A 24172-nucleotide genomic window follows, 5' to 3' on the forward strand; every position below is an offset into this window, starting at 1 on the left:
TAACGATCGTGAAGCTTATGTTACACATCAACGCGAGAGGTCGAAAATTATGGTTGTCGCACGTGCGACGTGAATACGATTTAACGAGCCTGGCCTTGACGGAACGATAGAGGCGGTTGGCGACTAGGGGTCGGAAAAAGCTCTTCCTGAAGATGCAAAGGAGTAGTCGACATTCTGGGTCAGCGACGATGCCGGAGGGTACGATGCTTTCCGTGGTAACGTGCAAACATGGCGCAAAGGCAGATCGACGAATCGGCGATTAAATCGCGCATGAAAAATTCATACAAGGCACCGTGAACAGAATTGAAAAGGAGCATTTCCACGGTCACGGATTTTAAAACTCATTGAAAATTCAACCTGTGATGAAGACCTAAAGGAACGGAGTACAAACAACGTAACAAATTCCTTGAAATTATAATCGCGACGCGTGTTTGAACTGTGCAAAGGAACGGTTTCTTCTTTCCGTCGTTTCCGTATTTGTGAAAATCTGTACAAATTTGCAACGGTCTCCAGCGAGGCAAATTGCAAGTGTGCTATGAATTATTTTATCCTCCGCGTCTGTTCTCTTTATTATTGCAAAATTCGTCTCGCAGAAATATTCGAACCGTAGTCTTTGAAATGGGAAGTGATTATAAGTACATACAAATGTGTGCACATATATATACATATATATATATATATATATATATATATATATATATATATATACATATGTATATAAATACTTCGAAGTATGTATACATACTTCGACTGATCCTCGCAAAATGCATTATATATCCAGTGTTAAAACGCTGTGCGCGCAGCTTGGAAAATACTCGAGACGATAGTCGTGTTGCAAGGGGATTAAAAGACATGGACGACGAGAAAATCGTCAGCTGATAAGGGGCTTGACCATGCACAAGGAAGAGAACAGGCAGTTCTTCCACTAAGGTCACGGGTGTCAGCAAGGGTATCAGGTTAGTAAGCAAGAAAGATGACCAATAAAGGGATGGAAAGGGGAGGAAAGTAGGACTTCGATTACCTCGTACATTTCGCCGCACGATCCCAACACGACCCGGTGGAAGTGACGTGGTCATAGGTTACGTACATCGCTTCCGGTATTAACGACAGGTGCCTTATCCTACCTACGTCGAACGGTCAGCCCCGCAGTCCGGCGGTGGTCGAGTTTTCGGCCTTAGCAAGTCAAATTTATGCAGATATCCGCTCGTCGAAGACAAGCCGGCGAGGTTGCTCGAAATTTCCAAAGCTGCCATTTCGCTCATTCGGCCGGCCGCCGGCCGTTCTCGAAGGTAGCTCCTAAGTCTGGATCGAATGCACCCCCTCGTATCCCTTAAGACCCCTCCCCCCAGAAATGAGATAAGTGCTCGAGAAACGTGGATTCTCCGAACAGGAATTGCCGGGGAGAATCGCGTCGATTGTTAAATCCTTCGAATGCCGATCGTCCCTTGTACCCGGGTCTTGATTACTACTGCCATTTTCCCTTCATCGGTCTGCTGCCCGCAGCCAATTGCATTGCGCGAGGGTATTATGCAGGGTAGAAGTAAATGGTATTTCATTAAGTTGATAGAGAAGAATATTTGTCAAGAGGGAATATTTGTCTTTTTCTTTTTCCATTTAGGAAACTGTTGAAGAGAAAATATTTATCTGAAGAATAAATTTCTCAATTCTACGTTCTTGCGTTTTATTATCGAGAAATTTTCTATTTTTACAAACGCGAGTTACATAAGTTACGTAAGTTTAATTATGAGTTATGATAATTACTGTTATATGTTGAGATAATATTATAGTTCATTAGTTGTGTCATTCTACATTTAATATTAATTACGTTTGCATAACGCTCAGTCATCTTTTATAAAAATCGCACATAACGTAAACGTAAAGCGGCGTTTGAAATATGATAACTTTGATCGGGAAAAAGTCTGTAATATTGATTTACGTATAATTTTAGGCGGTACTTCACGCTATATAGATAGTCGTATAACAAGGCCGTCGATGCATTTTTTTCGTCGTAACCCTGTCATTTGCATATTATTCAGTGGCCTGCATCCATAATTTTTTTTTCCTTGCCGAATCAATAAAGTCACGTAAGACCGTGACTGTCTCTTTAGAACCTTCCTCGTGTACACCAATAAGATCCGCCAAGGGCGAGAACATGATATATATGGAGATATCGATCATCATACTTTTATCTTGATCATTGAATTTTATTCGGTTCCGCTTATACATGTATCTTTACTTATATCTATTATCTTCGATTGAGTCGAGCAAATTGACTACAATTCGTGTTACTAAACCTAGTAACTTGATAAAAATAATAATGCATTTTGTGATCGATGAAACATTAATTCAAATCTCACGATTATTATATCTAGGTTTCGAGAAAACGTGGAAAAATTTATTCGACAGAGATATTATGCTATCATTTTGCATTGCATATGACAATCTGTGATTTTGGATCAACAATATCGTGTGTACAACATTTTACCAAAACGCGCGTTTCTCTGTATAGAGAAACACACAGGCGATAACACCGGACCAAAATTGAAATTGCCTGTTGGTGTCAGCTTGGTATCATTAATATCAACGGGTGTAATTTGCAAAACAATTGAGGGACCGGGCTCTGCACATCGTTCGCGGTACTTTCCGTCGACTGAATTCGCCGGTTGAATGCGATACACTGATTCGCGAGCGTGCGACACGGCAAACAAAAATTCGTCAACGTGCCGCAATTGTTTGTCAGAACAAGGCGTAGCTTACGCGCCGACACGCTTGTTTATTATCGACGTGGCTCGATTCATACAATTTGAACGTATCCGTCGGGTCGCGCTTCGTCCGTTTGTTTGTTCGTTAAAGTGCAGCCGCGCGCGATTTTTGCAACGTTACATTCCGCAGCGTCGCGCACCGTGACTAGACGCGGACAAAAGCCAAAAAAAAGTCATAGAACACATTAGGAAGAACTCTTAGATGCATTTTCCGAAAATGTTTTCAGTTTTAGTTATGGATATTTTAGAAAGAAAATCATTCTAACAATTCTGATGATAAAATAATTTAATAATTATCTTTATATCAATTTGAAATTTGTTACTCTGAATGTGAATGATGACATGACGTCTATAAAAAAAAAATTTTTGGTAAAATGTTGTATGACATTGTTGATCCAAAATTACAGATTGTTATAGCAATGCGAAATCATAAAAAGATATCACTTAATGCCACGCAAATAATTTGTTCAAAATTTTCTCGAAATCTGGATGTAAGTCACGAGATTCGAATTAATGTTTTACAGTTACGAAATGCATCATTATTTTTCTCTTTCTGACGATTCTATCGTCAGCCTTCATTTTCCAATAACGTTCATTTACTCGTGCTCTATCGTGTGATGCCGAGATGTACGGCGGTCAGCAAACCTTCGTTACTGGAAACAGATCGTAAAATGCAAATTGCTCGACGATACGCCGGGCGTGATTGGCCCGAGTAAGTCTCGTAACTCACAATCCTCGTGAGAATCGATAGGCGGATGCTGCGCTCAAGATGCGTTTCAGCCACCGCGAATTCGAGAATGGAGCGCGTAAATAATTTTTATTCGCCTCGATCGCGAGAAAATTTCATTTTGATAGATCCAGCAAGATACAAAGTCACGAGATTATTTAAAGAATAAAACTAGATTTACGTAAAAATAGTTTGCGAATGACAAACGTGATTTAATTAATGGTACGAATTACAACCTTTATTTTCATTGTATTCTGGCTGGCTACTTCTATTTTCACATATTCAAATTTATTTTAGTGTTTCTTTTATGATAATTAATTCGAAAGTTCATTCATTTTCGATGGAGCGACTCTCAGAGCAAATATGTAATGTTCCTCCAAGAAATTCAAAGACGACACTCGACGTCAAACTGACTGACCTCTGTCTGTCGAGAGACAGTTTGTGCTGAATCGACATGCGTTTTCGTATTGCGCCTCAAATGCAGAGACGTCGCGATGCCGCACGGCACGATATCGCCGCCAGACCCTTTGTGTCTCGATAGTATCCCCGGTTGAAGTGGGCGCAAAGTGGGACAGGAAAACGAGAAGGCGGGCGGCGGTTGTTAGGTAGGTAGTTGGTGGCGCAAAAAAAAGCAAAGCAGAAGAACCCATGGTAAGCGAAGCGTTCGATAAAGGAAACGAAACAAGTCGCGATCCACCCGGGAACTCGTCCCTTCTTGCCAGACGCGAAGGTACTTGAGCGAAATTGAAATAATCGGAAATCGACGGAAGACTTGTGCCATTGTTTTCACGATTATGGTAGAAGGCAAAGAGAGGAAAGGAGAGAAAAAGGGGAGAAAAACCGACGGACATGAAAGAGCAATCGATTTACTTTTTTTTTCCTTCTTTTTTTTTTTTTTTTTCCCCTATTATTACTTTCATTAAACTGTCCCGCGAAACTGACATCTGTAAGATGTCGCATAATAAAACAAATTAGTTGCGCTCTTCGACACGTACGACTTTTATTTAACCACGTCGTTGTGCTTCTCCCCTCTGCTCTCTCGATGATTGACGCGTATGTAAAAGCTCTCTTTGCGGGTCGACGAGATTAAACGCGAGAATTGTTCGCACGCTATTTAAGCGTGCATTGTACGTGGCCGTTGTATTAGTTACGGCACGCGGTACGGTGACTAAAATCGTTTTATTGTCGATATTTAGCTCACGGATCGATACGCCAATCGTGCACAACATTGTAATGCTTATTAGAAAGCGACAAATAAACGTAAGTGGAATAATGCGAGCATTATTATTGGATAATGGATCATCGAACGTTACCAGAGCGTTAAATTCGTCGACCGCGAAGACCCTTGCGATTTCTAACTTCTGAAATAATTACAATATCAAATTTAATCGATGTATTGCAGGTGATATCGCGTCTGTTCTAGATTTTAAATTGAAGAATTGTAATTCTAAAATATATCTGATGCAAAAAAAACATTTGTTACATATATATATATATATTGAAATCAGTCATTATTTGAATATATTTATGTAAATAAATTATTTAAGTTTTCTTAAAATTTATCTCACGTTCTAATAAGATTTTCTTTATTTTGGAAGTTAGAAACCGTAAAACACAAAATTTCTTTTCTTTCGCGAAAAGAAATTTTTATGTATTATTGTATGTTCACTAACGTTAAGGCAATATTCCTTGAATTTGGATGTACATTGAAATAATGTTAATTGATACGTGAATTTGATAAGAATAAGAATTTTCTGAATCGTTTTCTTTTTTTTTTTTTTTTTTTTTTTTTTTCAAAAATTCACAAAATTTTTCCGAAATAAATTGATTTATTATCAAAGTTGAAATTGAATGATAGAAAAAAATTTCTGAATTCAAGTGAAAACTTACAGCGTTTGCACGTTTCAAACACTTATCTATGTATGTATACATACAACAACGTACGATTTGTGTAATTGATATAGCGTGAAGCAATAATCACAATTCACACGCTGAACTTTACATGTGAACACATTTATTTGCAAAAGCAGATCGCGTTAAAGAAAAGCAATCAGCGTAAAATAACGTGCAATCGCATCATTTTTGGTCGGTGGTTTATTAAACATTACTCATAATTCGCTTGTTCGATGCAGAAGTATGCGTGATTATCGTATTTTGAACCGAAATCACAATTTCGCGATGAATAAAGTCATAGCCGCGGCGCAAATTGCGCCCCTGCAAATCGGATTCTGCATCGAACAATGCATATTTGATTACAGGATCCGCGCGCGACCCCGTGAAATTTCCCAAAGTTTCTCACATTTTATTCGACTCAGGTGCATTTTCTACGATGATTGCATCGCTTTTCATCGCGACCGCAGTTTGTCCCATTAATACTTTGGATAATTATTATTATACAATACGTTTGCGCCTGTTTTAATGAAAGCAATTTCCTCCGCAATAATTATTATCGTTGCTGTTGATTAACTTTAATTAAAAACTGTGAGGTGTTATTATTCCCCGGATTCTTTGAATTTAATTTGTCTCTAATTGCAACTTTTTCAAGCGAAAGCAGAGTAATTTGCGCATAGCGAGAGAGATCCACCTTGAATGCCTCGCGATATACAAAGTGGCCACGCGCGGATCCTGTGAATGGGCGATGTTAGCTGGAAATTTCTTGTTGATTGAGAAAAAAGTTTTCGTTCTAATGCGGGCTTCTTCTAACTTGACAGGTGAACAACGCAACTGCGAGGGTACAGACGAAAAAACCGCCGACGGTACCGAACGGTAAGTGTGCCAAAACTTTCTTATCACTTTTATCTCTCCGTAACTTTCAACCCTCTTTCGTTGAATACTTAAACACCCCGAGGCTACGAAGGGATCCCATTAGAGCTTAAATCGTACATAGGACATTTTGCGTCATATTGTTAGATCGTATATACTGGCAAAGATGCCGGAGGTAGAAATATTCTGCGAAGAAAAGTCACAAAATTGGACGTAGTTTAATTAGAACTTACTTATTTGGAACGATAAAATTTAATATTAAGATTTTTAATTATAAAGCAAAATAATTAACAAATAATATAATAAGTCGAGATAAGTTTCAAGCAATAAGATAATAGATGGCATTGCTCAGCAGGATTGGATCTTATAATGTTCTTTTTCGTTGGTTAAATTTTGTTGAATATTCCGCGTCGTTTGCACGCAAACAAAAATTGACCTTTTTTTTTTCTAATGTAAAATTATATTGAGATTATATGTGATATCTATGAATTACGCTCGCGGGTATTTGACGCGTGAAATTGAAGTTTTACGGAACTCGCAGCAGAAACTCGCGATAGAAAAATACGACCGTGCTTTCGAAAGCGGTTCGTGAAATGGCCGATCACGCGTATTGCTCGGGCAGAGTCGGCGGGTCTATCGCATGAAATAATAAAAAAATATAGCCCGTATATATCATTTCTATCACATACGATCTATGCTGTACAAACGTCGAGTGTATTTTCCCGTGGAATATTGCGCGGGAAATATACATTTTCCGAGTTCGCCGACTTCGCTGACGTAAAGATGCAAAGGGGTCTTCTCTTATTGCGGAATAGTAAGACAAGTAAAAGCCTCGCAGGGCGTTTTAAATTCCGCGATTCTCTTTCGCGCTTCTCTTCGTGCATCGCAATGGGGAAATTTGCTCAATGTAGACGGACAAAAATATTCTACGTGGTTACATACGCACAACACACACACACACGCGCGCGCACACACACACACACACACACACACACACAAACACATATACACACGCATATGTTCTACGTATTTTATGTTTCAAGAATATTTGGTTTAGATACGTGAATCTGAAATTCAAATTCAATATCGGAAAAATGTATGTACATATTTACATGGAAAATCTTGGGCGTAAAGAGAAGTTATTTTTCACAATGTTTTATATTGGTCTGAATCCATAATAGAATTTAAGCAAGAATGTAAATTTTTGTAAAAACTTTTGTAAAACATGCATGTTGATTGATACAATAGACGTTATTGTGCAAAATATTTTTATTCGGTTAAATTGGGCAAATTTCTCTACTGTACTCACGTCCATTATAAGCGCGACACATAATGCCGGAGAGTTTTAAACTAAATCTAACCTCGGTCCGGTCTCGGTACGGACCGATTTAAATTGCGGCTTAATCCGGATTACCTGACGGACCAGCAGCTGCGAAGAGAACACGTTGCAAATATGTGGTATTACGTAACCGGCTACTGCTCAAATAGGCTCTTCGCTGATTACACCATGAAGTCCTTCAGTCTGCCAGATATCTCTAGGTCACAGTTAATACCCGAAAGCTTCACAGAGTCCTCCAAAGCTGTGCGGGATATTTGTAAAATTACACGGATTTTACATTGGTTATTATTTAACAAAAATAATTACCAACTTACTAAATTCTCTTTCGTATCACAGCAGAGCCTCCTCCTGACATCTATTTATCATGAAGAATTTAGCGAGACGTCTAATCATCGCTAAAAAAAATAACATAAATGAAATAATATTAAAAATCCGAAAATGTACCGTGTAATGATGAAATATAATAATGGAGATATTAATAATAACTTTAAAAAATTTTTTTCGATGCAAATGGATGATTTATTTTTGTCGTTTTCGTCACAATTCTTTTCCTTACGTATCGCATATTCCAATGAAGCTTCGAAAGACTTAATCGAGTTGTATATCGATTTCTACATCGGGTCGAAGCAGTTACGATTCCGATGTTATAAATAATCGGCACTTAAAACACTAATAACGATTGGGCACGCGCGTTGCCAAGTGTTTCCTAACGTGAATATAATTCTGGTCAGTGGGTTCTTGAGCCCGCAAAGGACGCCGAATGACGTCGATTGGCACCTCCAATTATAACAGCATTACATATGACATCATTTTGATCAAACTCAAGCAGAAAGGCTCTCAAACTAACTGCTTTGCAATTTCATTTTCTTTTTTTCATTTATTTTACTTATCTCTGGCATGTAAGCTATAATCAACTTTCCCGAGTATTTATTTTACTTTAACATATCGTTAAATTTAAAAAACTTTTTTGAAAGTAGACGCAGCATTAAAACCGTTGTTCCTATAATTAAATTAATATCCGGAACAATTTTCAAAGTCAGTTTGGAATTTTTAAAAATTAAAAGTTCCCTGCGGAAACTATTCGCGCTGTGTCGTAGTATCGGTTCCGTTGTAACGTTAAATTTAAGGCCGCTCGTCTCCATGTTCGGCGCCGTAGTTGCAATTGCGTCCGCCTCGATTTAATTGCGATCAAATCAACGGGACTTCGTGTCCAGCGGTGGAATTGATTCTCGCCCACGTCGAGGCAACGTCGTTCCATCGAGTGACGGCTTGTGTGCGCGAGGTTTAACCCCGTGCCCACGCACACGACATGCAATTATCGGAATGCTAAGGCTCGCGCCCTCGGGCCGCGCTGGGAGAGACGTTAAGATCAATTCGGGCCATTTGGCACGTACAGGTGGGCGCGCGTGGCCGCGACGCCTCTAATAACCGATTTGACAACTGTCGATTCTCGATGGAGTGGAATGGAGTCGAAACACACCTCGCGCACCTCGCGCTTGTCTCTCTCTCTCTCTCTCTCTCTCGTGTTTCGACGACGGCCGCGACATCACGGCATCGACGACACTGACACTTTTCGTTTCACGTTTTGCGCCTGATTTTTTTTTTTTTTTTTAATCGGCGAAAACTCAACGAAGTATAATTCCCTCGTTAGATTCTCCACGGAGGTTCCGCGATTAATAAATTCAGGAAGAATCGAAAAGTCGCTGGAACGTAACAGAGGCGTTAATCGCCTCGGTAAAAGGTTTTGTACGAATCTTTCTTACTTCTTGCCACGACGTGGCAAGTGGTCTTGAGATGTGAGATAAATGATAAATGCGACATTTACGTTTTATTCCGTGAACTTTTACACCGCGCGCTCTTAATGCTGATAATAGTGAAATATATGCAGATCCTGGAACCGATGTAGACGAATCGGGTGAATGTATTTGTGGATGTACGATTAGATTTCTCATCTATGTGCTATTTGTGTTTTTGTATATGAGAAACAGGAATTAGCACGGCACACACGATCTTCACTACGTGTAACTCGATACAGATGGGTATAATCTGATCTAATTTACACACGGTGTAATTTATATAACATATCGTATTAAGTTTCCGTTTATGGTAAGCATTTAAAAATAGCTGACACGTTGGCGGTATTATGACGCTCTACAATTACACAGTTAAACGCGTGTATCAATCTTAAATTGACCTAATTGTAAAAGTAGCACGCGCGTCTAATTATAGAGAAATTTATTCGGCGGCAAATATAGCTGCGGTAACTCGTCTCATTATACAGTCATTAATCTTCGCTCGAGTACCAGATACCTTCGAAAATAAATCATTCTTTCCAGCCTATTGACACAGAAAGAAATTTGTGAACGTTTTTAATGGCTGATTAATGGCTTTAATAATTCGTCCTCCTCTAATTTAAAGGGTAACAAAAATAATTGCGTTATTTCGGTAACATTTCTATGCTTGTAAAATTAAAGCGATAATTGTAACATTATTGTTGTATGCCTTTGGTTAGTGTTTTCTACTTATTAAGTCTACACGATGTGCCATATGCGCCATTTTCGCAAGTGCGAACCCGCAAAATTTATTTCGCCTCCGGCCATGTGGACTCTTTCTTGTTCCCATACTTCACCGCGTAATACGCCATGTGTGTAAATAACGTTGAAAGGAGTCCGAACAAGTTTCACCGAATAACCCCGCCGACCTGTTTTCCGCCGCTGGTATATCTTTTTCCACCCTTATATATATATATATATATATATATATATATATATATATCCCGGATCGACCGGGATTTACAGAAGCCGAGTCATAAAAATTGCATACTTGCCCCCGTTTGTCCCACTTTCTCTTAAGCAACGATACGCGCTCTCTCAATCCGCTTAACCGATACCAAATTTACGTGTTCGACAATTTTAATGCCTGTCTGAAATAATCTCTGGCAACTCTATTAATTCCAACGAAGATTTAAATTCTCGATAAAAAATTGATTCTGTTTCAAGAAAGATCATCTTAATAAAATTCTCCTTCTGACATATTTCAGCTTTACGTTATGATTATAACTATTATGGTATTTTAGGAAACTATATTTTAGGAAACTATAGCACATCTCGTTGTCATTTATCATCATAAAAGGATGTAAAAATTTGGTCAGATAAAATAATTTTGTTGGCGCATCAAAATTATCAAAATATGATGACAAAAATGATTTGATATTCTAGCAGACAATTGGAACATTTTGCGTAAATATTTTAATTTGGCCCGACAAAATTATTTCCCGATCTGTATAAAAACTTTAATAGAATGTACTTGGGCGAAAGTGACGAAGTTAACGTTTCCGTTATTCGCGATGGCATAATCGTAAGGGCGGCAGAATTTCGCGAACGTTTGCCAAGATCACGTCTGACATTTTCGCCCTGCGCTTTACCTCCCCTACCGCCGTTTGGCAGCAAACCTACGTTTCACGGCGCTTCCGCATGCCGCTTCCTTCGTTCGCCACTTCCGTGAGAACACCCGGTACCCGCGGTATACGTGATGTCCATAATTTACGCAAAGTCTCGCTGCTCATTAATTGTCGCGTAAATAATGTCCTGCCGCACGACATGCATACATTCGCTCGTGCTCGCATGGCGTGCACCCCCCGCGTTCTCCCTTTCGTTTCCCTCAAGTCAAGTGGTTGTACAAGCGGTTTTTTTTTCTTCCGAGCGAAAATCGCTGCCCTCGTCTTTGCCCTCCCGCGCGAGAAAAAGCGACGAATGTGCAACGCATCGAGATATCGCACGTAATATCTCAGGAAGAAACTTTATCCTCGTTTCGTTTTAAGTCCGCTTTTGCCGCAAACTTTTTATTCGTCTGAAATCGTCTTCCTCGAAATTGCGTGTCTTTCTCCTTTTTCTCTCCATTCGTGCATTGTTCTTATTATTATTATCGCCCAATACCTTCAGCGTTCAAGTATAATTCGGTTAATACTCTTTTTCCTCTTTATCACATTGTTCTACTTTCAGTAAGGAATATAAAATATTTAGTTATAAAAATTTTTATTCCGCTCAAGATTGTAGATTCTCTTTTTCTTTTACCCTTTCTTCCTCGCTTAATAATGGGATTATTATTATCTGACTAACACCGCACTCTCTTCTTACAATCCAATTTACAGCTGCAGCGGTACGTACAAAGCGGCCGGTGTCGCTGAAACGAAGAACATTTCCCGCGGAAAAGAGAGGGAAAAAAACGCGCACCCTCGCATCTATTTGGCGACTGGGTGTCGCGCACTTTTTTTTACGAAACTTTTCCGTTCACCTTCTTCGTGTTCTCGTTTTCTCGGTGCCGCTCGCCGATTCATCGGCAAGAAATAAGCACGAGAAGTGGAACGAAAAAGTCGGGCTGACCGACCTGCGGAGAGAGGAGCTCTTTATTTTATTAAAAAATTCTATTTTTATTCCCATCGCGAGTCGGTCCGCCGCCATCGCCGTCGTACCGGCGGTTAATACCGGAAGTGGGGTTTAATGGAATTACAGCGTGTTTTATATGCACGCCAGCATTTTCGCGCGAGAAATTCGCGGAACGAACGAAAAGCGCACACAAAAGGGGAACCGCGGGCAGGGGGAGGGAGACGCCGGAGACGGGGGCGGAATTTCACGCGCCACCGCGTAACGTGTTTGCGTAATATTTGCATGATTTTCGATACCGCCGGCTCGTCGCGAGATTCTATAAGTTTTATGCAAAGCGGGCACTATTGTCCGCCGCGGCTGCGCCCGATAAATAAATCGGCGCTGTCTACGAAAAAAATTCTGCCTTGTAGAGACATGACGAGTGGTGGAATGGCGCGCGTCTATTTTCATGGGTCCACGTCATGTGCCAACGACGCGCTGACCCGATACACCCGAAATATCACGTATATGAAAAATCGCATTACGCACGCACGCGAGTGTCGTCGAGCGGAGAGACAGGGCGAAATTACAGATCTCTTTGCCGAGCGACAACCGTTTCGCAAGATGCAATTACATCTTCGCTTCGAGTAGCTACGTACACGTAAATGAGCAGGCACCCAATGTTTACAGTGCGGTAAACTTACGAGAGTAAACGAACGTGCTTGTTGCAAGACGAAACTACCTATTTTCTCCATTGTTGAATTTCTTACGTAAACAGTGCCTAAATATATGTACACACTGAATAATTTCTAAAATTAGCGTAGCCGAGAGAGAAAGAATCTTTGTCCTTCCATTGTTCTGTAATTTATTCTCTTTTATTATTGTATTATTTCCTGCAAACGGTCAAATGACATTTATATATACAGAACTTCGATAAAGTCATTTTACAAAGTTGATATTATAAAAGAGATATTTTATACATATGTATTTATCTCTACTTTTAGCATTTTATCTCTCGTGTTACATTTCCGTTTATATTAAACTTACGTTCTCTCTATTTTCTCGTATGTACGTATAACGATGAACTCTACTGCATCATTCATTCGCGAAACCAAAAAAGGATCACAATTTCCGACGGCAAAATAACATATAGTAAAAGTCGCGTTTGAATCTTAAAAAAAACATCGTTGTTCCATCAAATTCTATTTTTTTTCATTTTAGAGTCTATTATATTGCTTATGTAATAATATCTCTAGAAATTTCTCTCTCACACACACACACACACACACACACACACACACACACACACACACACACACACACACATTTTAATTAATTTTATTTTGTTCTCATAATTATAGTCAGGAATTTTCTCTCATAATTTTGAAAATCAAGAGAGAATTTGTGGCTTCTAAATCTAGCGCATGTGAATGTAATCAAGATCTTTTAAACGAGATTGAATGGACAGAAACTGCTTTGACACTCGAATTTTTCATCACGATGAAACGAACATTTTATTCCAAATAGCGTATATAATATAAAAGCTAGATTTTACCACCAAATATAAAATATTTTATACAATTTTAATTAAGAACAGCGCGTTTTTAATTAAAAATAAAAAAAGTGCAAAGTTTGCATAATTTACGAAGTCCACGATTACACCCTAAACATCATCCCCCCCCCGCCCCCCGTGTAATATAATTCAGATATCGAGATTTAACGTCGCGCAAACGGCTTTCGTTTCACGAAGCGGCTCGCATTTACGCGAATTTGGAAATTTCCTCGATTTTAGGCACGCAGCAACGGCCTCGGCAATCAAGCCGAGTTTTAGATGCCCGCCTCGTTATCCCTCCGAGTCGTTATCAGGGGTCCATCATCCGATTGCTCGTTTCCGCTTTTATCGCGTTACATCGGCGCGTGCTTCGTCGAATCGGGGTTAAATCCGACGTGGATATGCGCGCCCGCGCTGGGACGAGCCGAGTGACCGCATCCGGCATCCCCCGCTCGCGGGTCATCCCCGGCAACGCGATATCGGCCGGAGTCACCCCCCCCCCTCCCCCGTTGGGAGTTGCGGCCGGCCAGGGGCGAGAGCGAAGGGCGAGTAATTCGCCACCTTCCGTTTCATTACGGCTGCTTTGCCGGAGATATAGCCGCGTGGCACGCAATCGCGCGATCAATCCCACGGTTGGTATTCGCGTCCATCAGACCCACGGATGCTGGGGGATGGGAGGGGAGGGGGGACGAAATCGTGCCCCATTACGCGTGTACGTAGATCACGCGTCGTTAATGTTAATGTAAGAATGACGTCGGTGAACCGGGGGGGATGCGTTGTTCTGAGAACTTTACTATGTAAAAACGGAAAAAAGAAATAACGGAATAATTACGAATAACTACGAAATTATTTTATACGGGTGTATTTCCGTTTCTGCATCGTTAAATATCCCCGCACATTACATCTGCTCAATTTGCGTTCATGTTTATTGACATCGGAACATACATTGTTTTATCCGTTTGTTTAGATGATAATGAATAATCATCACTATTCCTCCGCTACATTGTGTATTGAGATCTTGATAACGATCGAGCCGCAATCAACTATATATACGGAGGGCATTAAGTTACCAATTAATTGCAAATGGATTTCAATCGAAGTGCCTTATAATTGATGGGCGCGGAAACGAATATCGGGGCAAAACTCGTAAAAGTTTCCCCGTGATCTCGCCTCTCCGTCAATCGGGCGAGCGTTATTATGGGCATTATGAAATGGGGAAATTTTGCAGAATTCGTGCAGGCGCATATTTCCGAGTTCGTAAAAACTGATTTGATTTTAAAACATCTTTATGCGCATAATCTCGGAAAAAAGTGCCCCCATAAATCACGCGCCCGGCATCAAACTTCGCTCTCGTCCCGCCTTATTCATCCCCCCGACGGGAACAAAATCGAAGCGTGCGCGCCCGCATCTCTCTCGAAAGAAAATTGCAATCTCGGGTTTTATAAGACGAGGAGAGTGCACCGATAGTTCGCGGCCGTTCTCGATGGGGCCAATCTTCTTGTTACATAATTCCCGCCAATTACGCAGAGAAGAGACCTCGCGGTTATCCCTTCAGAGACATAAAATCCATTTTCCAACCGTGTTACGTATTCTTCGTTTATCACGAAGACTTGGTTCCAAACGTATTATAATAACGATAAATTTGTAATATAATTTGATATAATTATTTTAAAAAAAAGATACGTCGATTCTGTAAACAATTACTTAAATTATGCAATTATTAATGTGACGTGACAGCATTTATTAATTTAATTGTTATTCATCAATTAGTGTTATTATTTTTGTCAATGAAAGAACTTTACGATCGATCGCTGCCACAAAATTTATAAATTTTTTTTAGTAGTGGAAACCTTAATGTGAATATCGCTCTTTTTCTCATTTTAACACATGAGTAAAATTCGCAATGACGGGAAAATTCTCTGTTCGAAGAATTCAAAGAATTTCACGGAGAAATTTACGTTCGTGAGAAGAATGAGTTCGTGGCACCTTTGAGGCCCTAAAAACTTAGTGGCAATCAATCAACCACGCCCAGCGATATTAGTGCAAAGTAAGAACGAGGGTTTTAATCACAGCTGCGGGTTAGCTGTTGGCAATTACCTTGTGTAATTTGATATTAATTTAAATTGATATTAATCGAACAAATTCCTATTACACTCTTCACGTGCGCATCGTATAAATCATATAGTTTTGTTTATAAGGTAAATGACGATTACCGAGATAATAACATTTTGGCGTAACGAAGAAAATTGTTTGACTATGTCGTATAATTTTTATTACAGTTAAACGATGTAACTTCGTTCTTAACTAGCAAACTATTAACGGTGACACGGTATTTTCAGTTTAATTCAAATAACCATCAGCCCTATGTTCCGTTACCGTGTTACGCCAGGTAATTGCGAACACCGCTAAATATCCCATTAATTATCTTCGTCGGTCGTGCGACAAATGGGGTTTATCAGCGAGAGTTCCCGCACGGATAATAGGTTAAAAATACCGCTTTAATCGCGAAATAAAATGTTCCGCATGATTGTTCTTTTTTCTTTTTTTTTTTTTTTTTTTTTCATCTTTTTTTATTATTTGAAGAAACACCAGATGTAAAGAGACATTTGTTTTTTTTCTCGTTGCAGTGTGTGTACAGTGGCCAGAGGGTAGGTGCTTCCACGACGTCCCCGAACCGGCACTGCTGAATCTCTACTTCGAGATCCGTGAGAACTGTCACGGATTCTCCTGAAGGCAACGACCAATCAGACAACGACAATGATGACAATGACGGCCCCCGCGCTCCTCGTCTTGTTGCGAGCGCGCGGATCATCAGTATTCATCTTAGTATTCGCGCGAGAGAAACATTCTCGAGATAACGTATTTATTTATTTAAAAGTCTTTCCACAGCCGCCACACACCACGACCAAGCCAAAACGAAATAGCCACGTATTAGCTATGCTAGAAAAGGGACGACAGTTCCTTGGTTTTTTTATCTTTCTTTTTTTTTTTTTTTTTTTTTTTTCGTTTATGTCGATACATTCCGACCGGAGGAACAGTTCCTATTTCGCGATTTCAATAAAGACGCACCGAATGGACAGAGTCGACGGAATGATGAATTCTTCCCAACATCGCGAAGATGTTGATCTTTGATAATGAGATTTAATCTCTAATTATATGCAAAAAGTGTCTAGTGAAGTTTGTCTTTACAGATTACTGAATAATGCAAATTATTTTTTTAATAAATTTAAATTCCAGTTAAGTTTCTTGGGTGAGCAATAAGAAATATTTATAAAATATTAATTAATTGCTTATGATTATTAATTAAGTGAAGAGATTTTCGTGTAGCGATCACTTTTCGGGCTTTGGAAGTTTCACTCGGTTTCTCTCGTTGTCTCTGTTTATTCGAACCGCGTTTCCACGTGAGAGCGACACGAGGCAACTCGTGATGTTCTCGTATATCGTTTCCGGTGATCGTGATGGATCTTGTGTGACACAGGTCCAACACCTGGTCCTAAATGGGCGCTCGGCAGAATTCTCGCTGAGTGCGCGAAAACGGGATCTCTCGCGTTTCTTTCTTTATAGGGTTGTCGATGATCCCAGCAGAAGCAAGGTGGGTGGTCCAGAATATTTATTTACCTACAACTAATTGCTCGTCGTTCAGCCAGTTCGGGATTAAAGACTGTTATGTCTCTCCTGTTATATATACGTACATATACATCTTTTTATTATTATTATTATTATTATTATTATTATATACTTGTCTTTTCTCTATCCGTGTTCAGCAGGAGAGATACACCAAAGCTCAGCCCCTCCTAAATTTCACACAACCGATTTTTCTTTTATTGTTTCCCTCGAGCCAAGGCGAAGTTCCCCCCCTCTTATCATCGCCCGTTTCTATCTCGTGGTGAGAAAGTTACAAAAAGTATAATAACAGCTTTTATGCTCGTGCGGAAGGAAATGCATTGCACAAAACAGAATCGAGATAAAAGTAACTTACGATAATGGAAGAGTTGCGTAAGAAATATAATGATTAAATGGCGAAGTGTTAGATAAAAGTAACACCATTTAATATTTTGAGATGATTATTTGCAGCAATGTTATTGTTAGAAACTAAGTGTTATTAATAATGCGTATCGAACCGCATTTCTTCTGGCACTGTTTTGTGACGCGCATTGTCTTTTGCATAGAACTTTCAAGAGTTTAGAGCGGAAGTAATTAATAGTCACGAAGTCAATCATGCAAGTTGCGACTTTCCTATGAATTTTAGATTAACGAGGCGATTGATTTAAGAATCTCTAGTTCCGATTTCGGAAACGAATCTGGAGCGAGACGTCGCATTATTTCAAAGTTTCTCAATGCAACGAGATTATAATCGCAAAGTCGCTAGCTTCTGATGCTTTTACCATCGCATCGTTCTATCTTCTGTCACACCGAATTTCGATACAATTTTACAAGAGCGGAAGTCAAAAATACGATTTTATTTATTCAAAGTGATTCTGTTTCGTGCGTTTCCTTTTGCCAGAAAAAAATGTTTTCGAATAGGAAAAATCTGTCGAAATATTATTTTTGTAAAATAGGGATTTAATATCAGCCATCCTTGATTATATATTTATTGATTCAAACGGAAATTCCATTATCTAAATGTACAACTGTTTTAGTTTACAATAGAACGATAAAACGATAGAACGTAATTCATTGTAAAAGTATTTTTTTTTTTTTTTTTTTCATTTGTTTATGAGATTTATTGACACGGTATTTTGCTTAGAATTTGATATAAATATATACGTATATGCAAATGTTTGATAAAGTCAAGTGAATTATTGGATAATTTTGAAATAGTTATAGATTTAGATTTAATGAAACAAGTACAGGGTATTAGAGTATTAAGAATAATTATAAATTTTTTATATACGAATTTTTTTATCAAGACTGAAGAGGCTTTCTTATTTTGTTGCTCATTCATTATTAGCTTCTCGAAATTCAATTTGCAAAATGCACAATTTTAATGTCGTTTATCAAAAGCAACATGAGGATAACAATTCTAGAACATAAGTAAGTTTACTGTGCCAAAAAAGAAACACACAGGGTATTGATTTTGATGATTAAGTAAATTTTTATTTTAGATACTTCGTGTAATTAGTGTACGTAGATTATATTTATATATTTTTACATAGGGCAGAAGAGATACGGCTGCATTTTTAAATGCCGCTTAGACTAAGAATAACGTAGCATCAAGTTTACGTGGAGCTCTGCAAGTGGTTCTAACGCATATTTACACACATCTTGGTCGCGTTCGTTTCGCCGTCTCTATTTTTTTATGTAATGTAATTTTTTTTGTTCTATTTGCGAATGATCGCTTTCCGTCGAGTTTAGCGTTAAAACGTACTTGCAGGATCCGTTAGAAACGTAGAACAGTATTACGCAACCGCATGACTGTACTCTATTACAGGGTTAAACCGACATTCCAAAGATCGTGACATCGATTACTCGCCAGACGAGTAAAGTGGGGTAATTCGTTATAAAATAACGGTAGATGAACTACGCGATCGTGATTTATTCCGCCTTTTCTGATCCATCGATCAATCGTGTGCCATAACACCCCATTTTACAGATGTAGAAAGTAGGCTTATTCAAACAAAAATTTTGATAGATTAAGACACACGACGTTAGTTGCATAGCAATTAGACTGTATAGTTAATCGTCAAATGAGTGTTTGTGTGTGGACGATTAAATGTTTTATGAAATACCAGTGAGACGCATGGAGATAGATAATTGTAGAAACAGAAGATCAGAATTCAAAAGTTAGACGAGAAAAATGTCATAGAAAATAGATGGATAAATTGAGCGATACATGTGAAACAAAAACGACAACGTGATAAATGTAAAGAGAAGGTCATTATTTTCCACGAGGCCAGTAGTAAATTTTATATACGAACATTAATATTTTTCTATTGCTGAAATTGACAGTATTCAGTTTTGCGCCAAAGTTCGATAAGACTAGTGCAGAAAAGTGAAAATTTATTTAAAGATCGAAATATTGATTTTCGAAAAATCCTGACATATACGGATATAAATAAAATATGACAGTTATATGTGCTTACTAATTATAGCATATTTTTTTGAAAATATTTTCTTTTGTGCAATCAGAATTAATTGTGCCAAATAGAGTTGATGTTAATGTCGCGAAGACAAGCTGTATTATCGAGGCTTGGAGCGAAACGAACAACAAACGAGGTAAATCGATACAAAAAGTGCTTGTTCTTGTCGCTGGTCGCCGGAACAAATCTGCGCGGCACACAAGCGAACCGATTTGTCACATCTCAGTCAATAAAGGGAAATTTTTACTTTCTGTACACATCGTCGACGAGTTAATCGAAAACCGATTCTTACAATTGCACGTTCATGCATGTATCTATTATTTATCGAAGAAAAACAGGGAATTGGTCGATACGAGTCATGTAAAATTTTCATACAGTTACGTAAAATGTTGACTTTTTGTTATGTATGCTGTCATATATGCTGTTATATATGCTGTCGATATTATAAGAAAAATTAGTTTATCGAAGAATAATTAATAGTTTATCAAGTTTATCGAATGGTTTTTGATTCGGGAAATGACAAAATTAATAATGAATTTATATATTAAAAAAAAAAAAGAAGAATTTAAAATGATAAACGCGCGCGCGCGCGAAGCAAACGCGATTTTATCGCTGTGGCTCTATATCTATCTTATTCCTTAGTTTTCTCTTCTTATTTGACTATGCAATCGCTCCGTCGATCTATTCATTTCGTACATTTCTCGGTCTTCTCGCGGAAGAATTTCACCTCTGAATTTCCGCCGTAAGTAGTCGAGATATTTTCGACGCGCTCTATTCTCAGTCTCTATTCATCGAATCGTCGTCGTTCGGTACCCTCTGCGAATCTGCTCTTAGAGAATATTTGAGTCACATACCTTACCTCTTTGAACACGGGTGCGATCCACACCCGTGTCATGTAAGGAAGAGAATTTTTTTGTTCTCTCCTTTTCGTCGAAATTTCTTGTCGAAATTTGCTCGCGCGAATTACGCTCGGGCGCACAAGCGTGGACGACTGCGTTCAGCGATGGGATAACGAAAAGAAGACGCGGGAAAGAGCGAGAGCTCTTTCGCAGTCCGAGGAAAGATCTAGAATCCGAAGTGCTTCCTCGCCTCCTGGACCGCTCGCTTCTCTGTCTTTTCATCTATCCCAACCTCTCGCACTTCTCGCGACGATATTACTACTCTGCTTCGCAGTTTCCAACGCATTCCGCGTCCCCTAACAATTTTCATTCCATTTCATACCGCTTTCCTACGTTCTTCTCTACTACACTTCTCTCTTCTTCCCTTTCCGTTGCCTCGGTCCGTTCTTTTCTCCAATTTTATCTTCGTGTCAGAATTCTTCCACTTCAGTTTCGCGCTGTCGCGGTTGCGTTGGGAACGTGCGAGGAAAATTGCTGCCGGCAAAAGAAAAAGATTTGCCTCTCTCGATGTGTAAGATTTTATTGCCTTTGCGACGCGTCGTTCGACGTCTATTATATGTAACCTTGATAGTAAATTGCATAATTTCAAAGTTTGAATCGCCGTAAATGAATATACAAAAAAAAAAGCTTTCTCGAAATCGCAGGATTACAAATTGTAAAAATTTTATTAATTTTATTTTATGCATCTTGCAGAGTTAAAGATCGACTTCGAGTTTTATATTGCTGTAAGGATGAATTTTTCCACATCGGAAACATTACATTATAATGCATCACCGATCGTAAAAGCTTTTTATATTTTTTATAAATCAGTTATTGAGAACTTGTAAAGAAATCTAGAATCAACAATATCGTGTAACAGATTTCGTAAGTGATTTGTCATTTCAAATCATGAATTAATTATTGTACTTCATAGTAGGGATTTTTTATAAAATACATTCGATGAGAGGCGAATCCCGAAAAGTTACTTACCAACGACGACGATTTTGATGTGATGCATGCTGTAGGCTTTTTGTTTTGAGATTTCGCTTATGTTATTTGAATACGCGACGGTAATCTACGGAGTGTTAAAAGAACACATAAAGTCATGCAGGACTTTTCGCTCGTAAAAGTGATAATAGAAAGTTTTCCAAATTGATAGATTTTTTGAGATTTCGATACTTTTGAGATTTCCAGAATGCATTATTTTAACAATAATTAAATATTGCGGAAAATATATAACTCATTTTAAATGGAATCCATCTTTTACGAACGTGGTAAAAAATATGGCCATGAGTACTTTTGCGACTGAAATGTCCTGTGATTATCCAACGGCACAAAAGAATCAGGAACGACAGCGGGACATCAGGAAGAAAGCGGACGAACAGTTGTTTGCGTCGCAATGCGAAAGGCCTAAAGAAGAATTTTACCGAAGAACGATGCTATTTGAAGAAAAAGGACTTCTGGAGATACATTGAAGAACGATAATCAAATAAGAGGCCCACGAATGCGATGATTTCCGAAAGGTACGGCCCCCTTCCTACAAAAAGCAAAATGAAAAAAAAAAAAAAGAGCGGGATTGAGCGAGTAGCAAATAACAACGATGAGACGATGTAGGCAGGAATGTGCAAGGATTGTGATATGCATAGAATCTGCGTCACGCCCGGAGATGAACCCGTTGGACGCGCTTCTTTTCTCAGCTCTGCATCTTGCTTCTTTATGAAAAAACAGGGAAAAGTCAGTCTTGATTAAATTAAAAATGATGCGATCTCTCTGTCATACGCATAAAGGTATACATTGAGAAATGTAAACCGAGTCTTTGGAAAGAAAAAAAAAGTGATGGAAATATAGCATGTATTAACACATTTAAAAACGGGGGAGACCATGTTGAAATTGATCTCTGTTGAATTTCGAAATGCGAACGCTACGAAAGGGAGGAGGAAAAGAGGCGCGTCGCGAAATCTCGGAGAGAAAAAAAAAATACTCCACAATCCCCGAGAGTCTCCGTGAGATGATACAAGAGTCTCGCCTGGTAGCTTTTAATCTTTAGGGCTCTATCTGTCCAGTGGTAAAAGCATGAGGTATTTACGTTACGTACATAATAATTCCGTGAATGACTTGCGAGAGTATGTCGTATATAATGTTCATTAACAATCCTCTTTTAGCACACACTTTGGTCGCTTCACAGTATCGTACCGCCTGCCCACCAGGCCGCCTTAAAAACTCTCGTGTCCGAAATGCAGATTAATCGATTAATTCATCCCCCGGCCCAACCAAAAACCCCCTTCTCCTACCTCTCCTCCTCTCCGGCATCGTCGCCGCGCTTGTTTTTTGCGTGTATGTCTTCTCTATATACGTATTTTATATATACTGATTCACTCACACCGCCAGTTCGATTAATTCGGGACACACCGTCGACTCGTCTCTCCCTCCACTTAATAGTAATCCACCTCGTTCCTCCCGCGAGTCCTGCGAGCCTTCCTCCTCGAGCCTTCCTCGAACCCTAGTTTCACCCTAGAAACACCAAATGCACTCGACGTCGATTAGCGTTAACTCTCGGTTAACTGCGATGAGACTCCCCTTTCGCATTCACGACTATGACCGTAGTGTGAACGGAAGCTGGGGGAATCGCTAACGAGAGTCAGTTAATCGAATTATCCGATCGAGTCCGCTGCAATCCCCTTGCCCCCCCCCCCGTTCCCATCCTCCCCATTTCCACGTGTTCTCTTTTATATGTCCCTCTCCTGTCGATTTAACCCGCCTTTCGTATACTTCATACGTATATATATATACATACATTATATATAGATATTTTTTTTTAAATTGTTACTATTACATATAATAATCACGGTAATGCGCCACATTCACTGGTTGATGACTGTCTCGTTGACATAAAGGCCCGTATCTTGCCTGTGGTTGTGCTTGGTTGTGGTTGGAGCGGTTTTGGGAGAGAATTTTTTACTTGCTTCTTTTTTAATATTATTACCTTTTTTAATTTGCACGTCTCATGTCGTGGCCTTGGCTTGCCTTCATATGAGATTCACCTGTGAATATATATATATATATATATATATATATATATATATACATTACATTATATATTGAGATATATATATATATATGTGTATAATATGTATATATGTATATATATATATATATATATATACACGTGTATGTGTGTATATGTATATATATATATATATATATATATGTGTGTGTTGTGTATATATTATATATATATATACATGTATATATATATATGTATATATGTATATATATATATATATATATATATATATATATCTCTATACCGATATACCGTATGTATCTGCGTGTATATGGGTCTTCGCAGAAACGTTAGCGCTATATGCACGCGGACACATATCTATTATATTGTAATTTCACATGTATGATAATCCGTCCTGGCAGTATCGTACGATTAACAACATATGTGCACTCATAACGTATACATTACAAGCTGCGAAGTAGTTTGTGAAAGCGATTTTCAGTATCGTGTTATCTATTTCTCTCTTTTTTTTTTCTTTCTTTACTTTGTCTTCATCTCTTCTTTTTCCTTTCTTTCTCTCTTTCTTTGGCTTTCTCGTGCGTTCTTTCGTCCCTTTTTACATGTCGTTCAAATCAGGATGCATATTGCACAAGCTAACGAGAACCTTTGCGAGGGAACATTCCGCGTACAACAAAAATAACGA

General features: G+C 38.8%; 1 protein-coding gene across 12 annotated transcripts in view; it reads left to right on the forward strand.

Moving 5' to 3' along the window:
• Window positions 1–24172, forward strand: part of LOC105431819 (RNA binding protein fox-1 homolog 2) — a 266891-nt gene that overhangs the window by 204162 nt on the left and 38557 nt on the right. For all 12 annotated transcript variants that reach the window (XM_089074930.1, XM_089074932.1, XM_089074931.1 and 9 more), the window contains 2 exons: window positions 6201–6255; window positions 16135–16155. In XM_089074930.1, the coding sequence (XP_088931056.1) occupies window positions 6201–6255; window positions 16135–16155 (76 nt within the window). The remainder of the gene's footprint in view (window positions 1–6200; window positions 6256–16134; window positions 16156–24172) is intronic.

Source organism: Pogonomyrmex barbatus, unplaced genomic scaffold (genome assembly GCF_055798465.1).
Source record: "Pogonomyrmex barbatus isolate J1 unplaced genomic scaffold, ASM5579846v1 scaffold18, whole genome shotgun sequence".
In the NCBI taxonomy this organism is placed as follows: Eukaryota; Metazoa; Arthropoda; class Insecta; order Hymenoptera; family Formicidae; genus Pogonomyrmex; species Pogonomyrmex barbatus.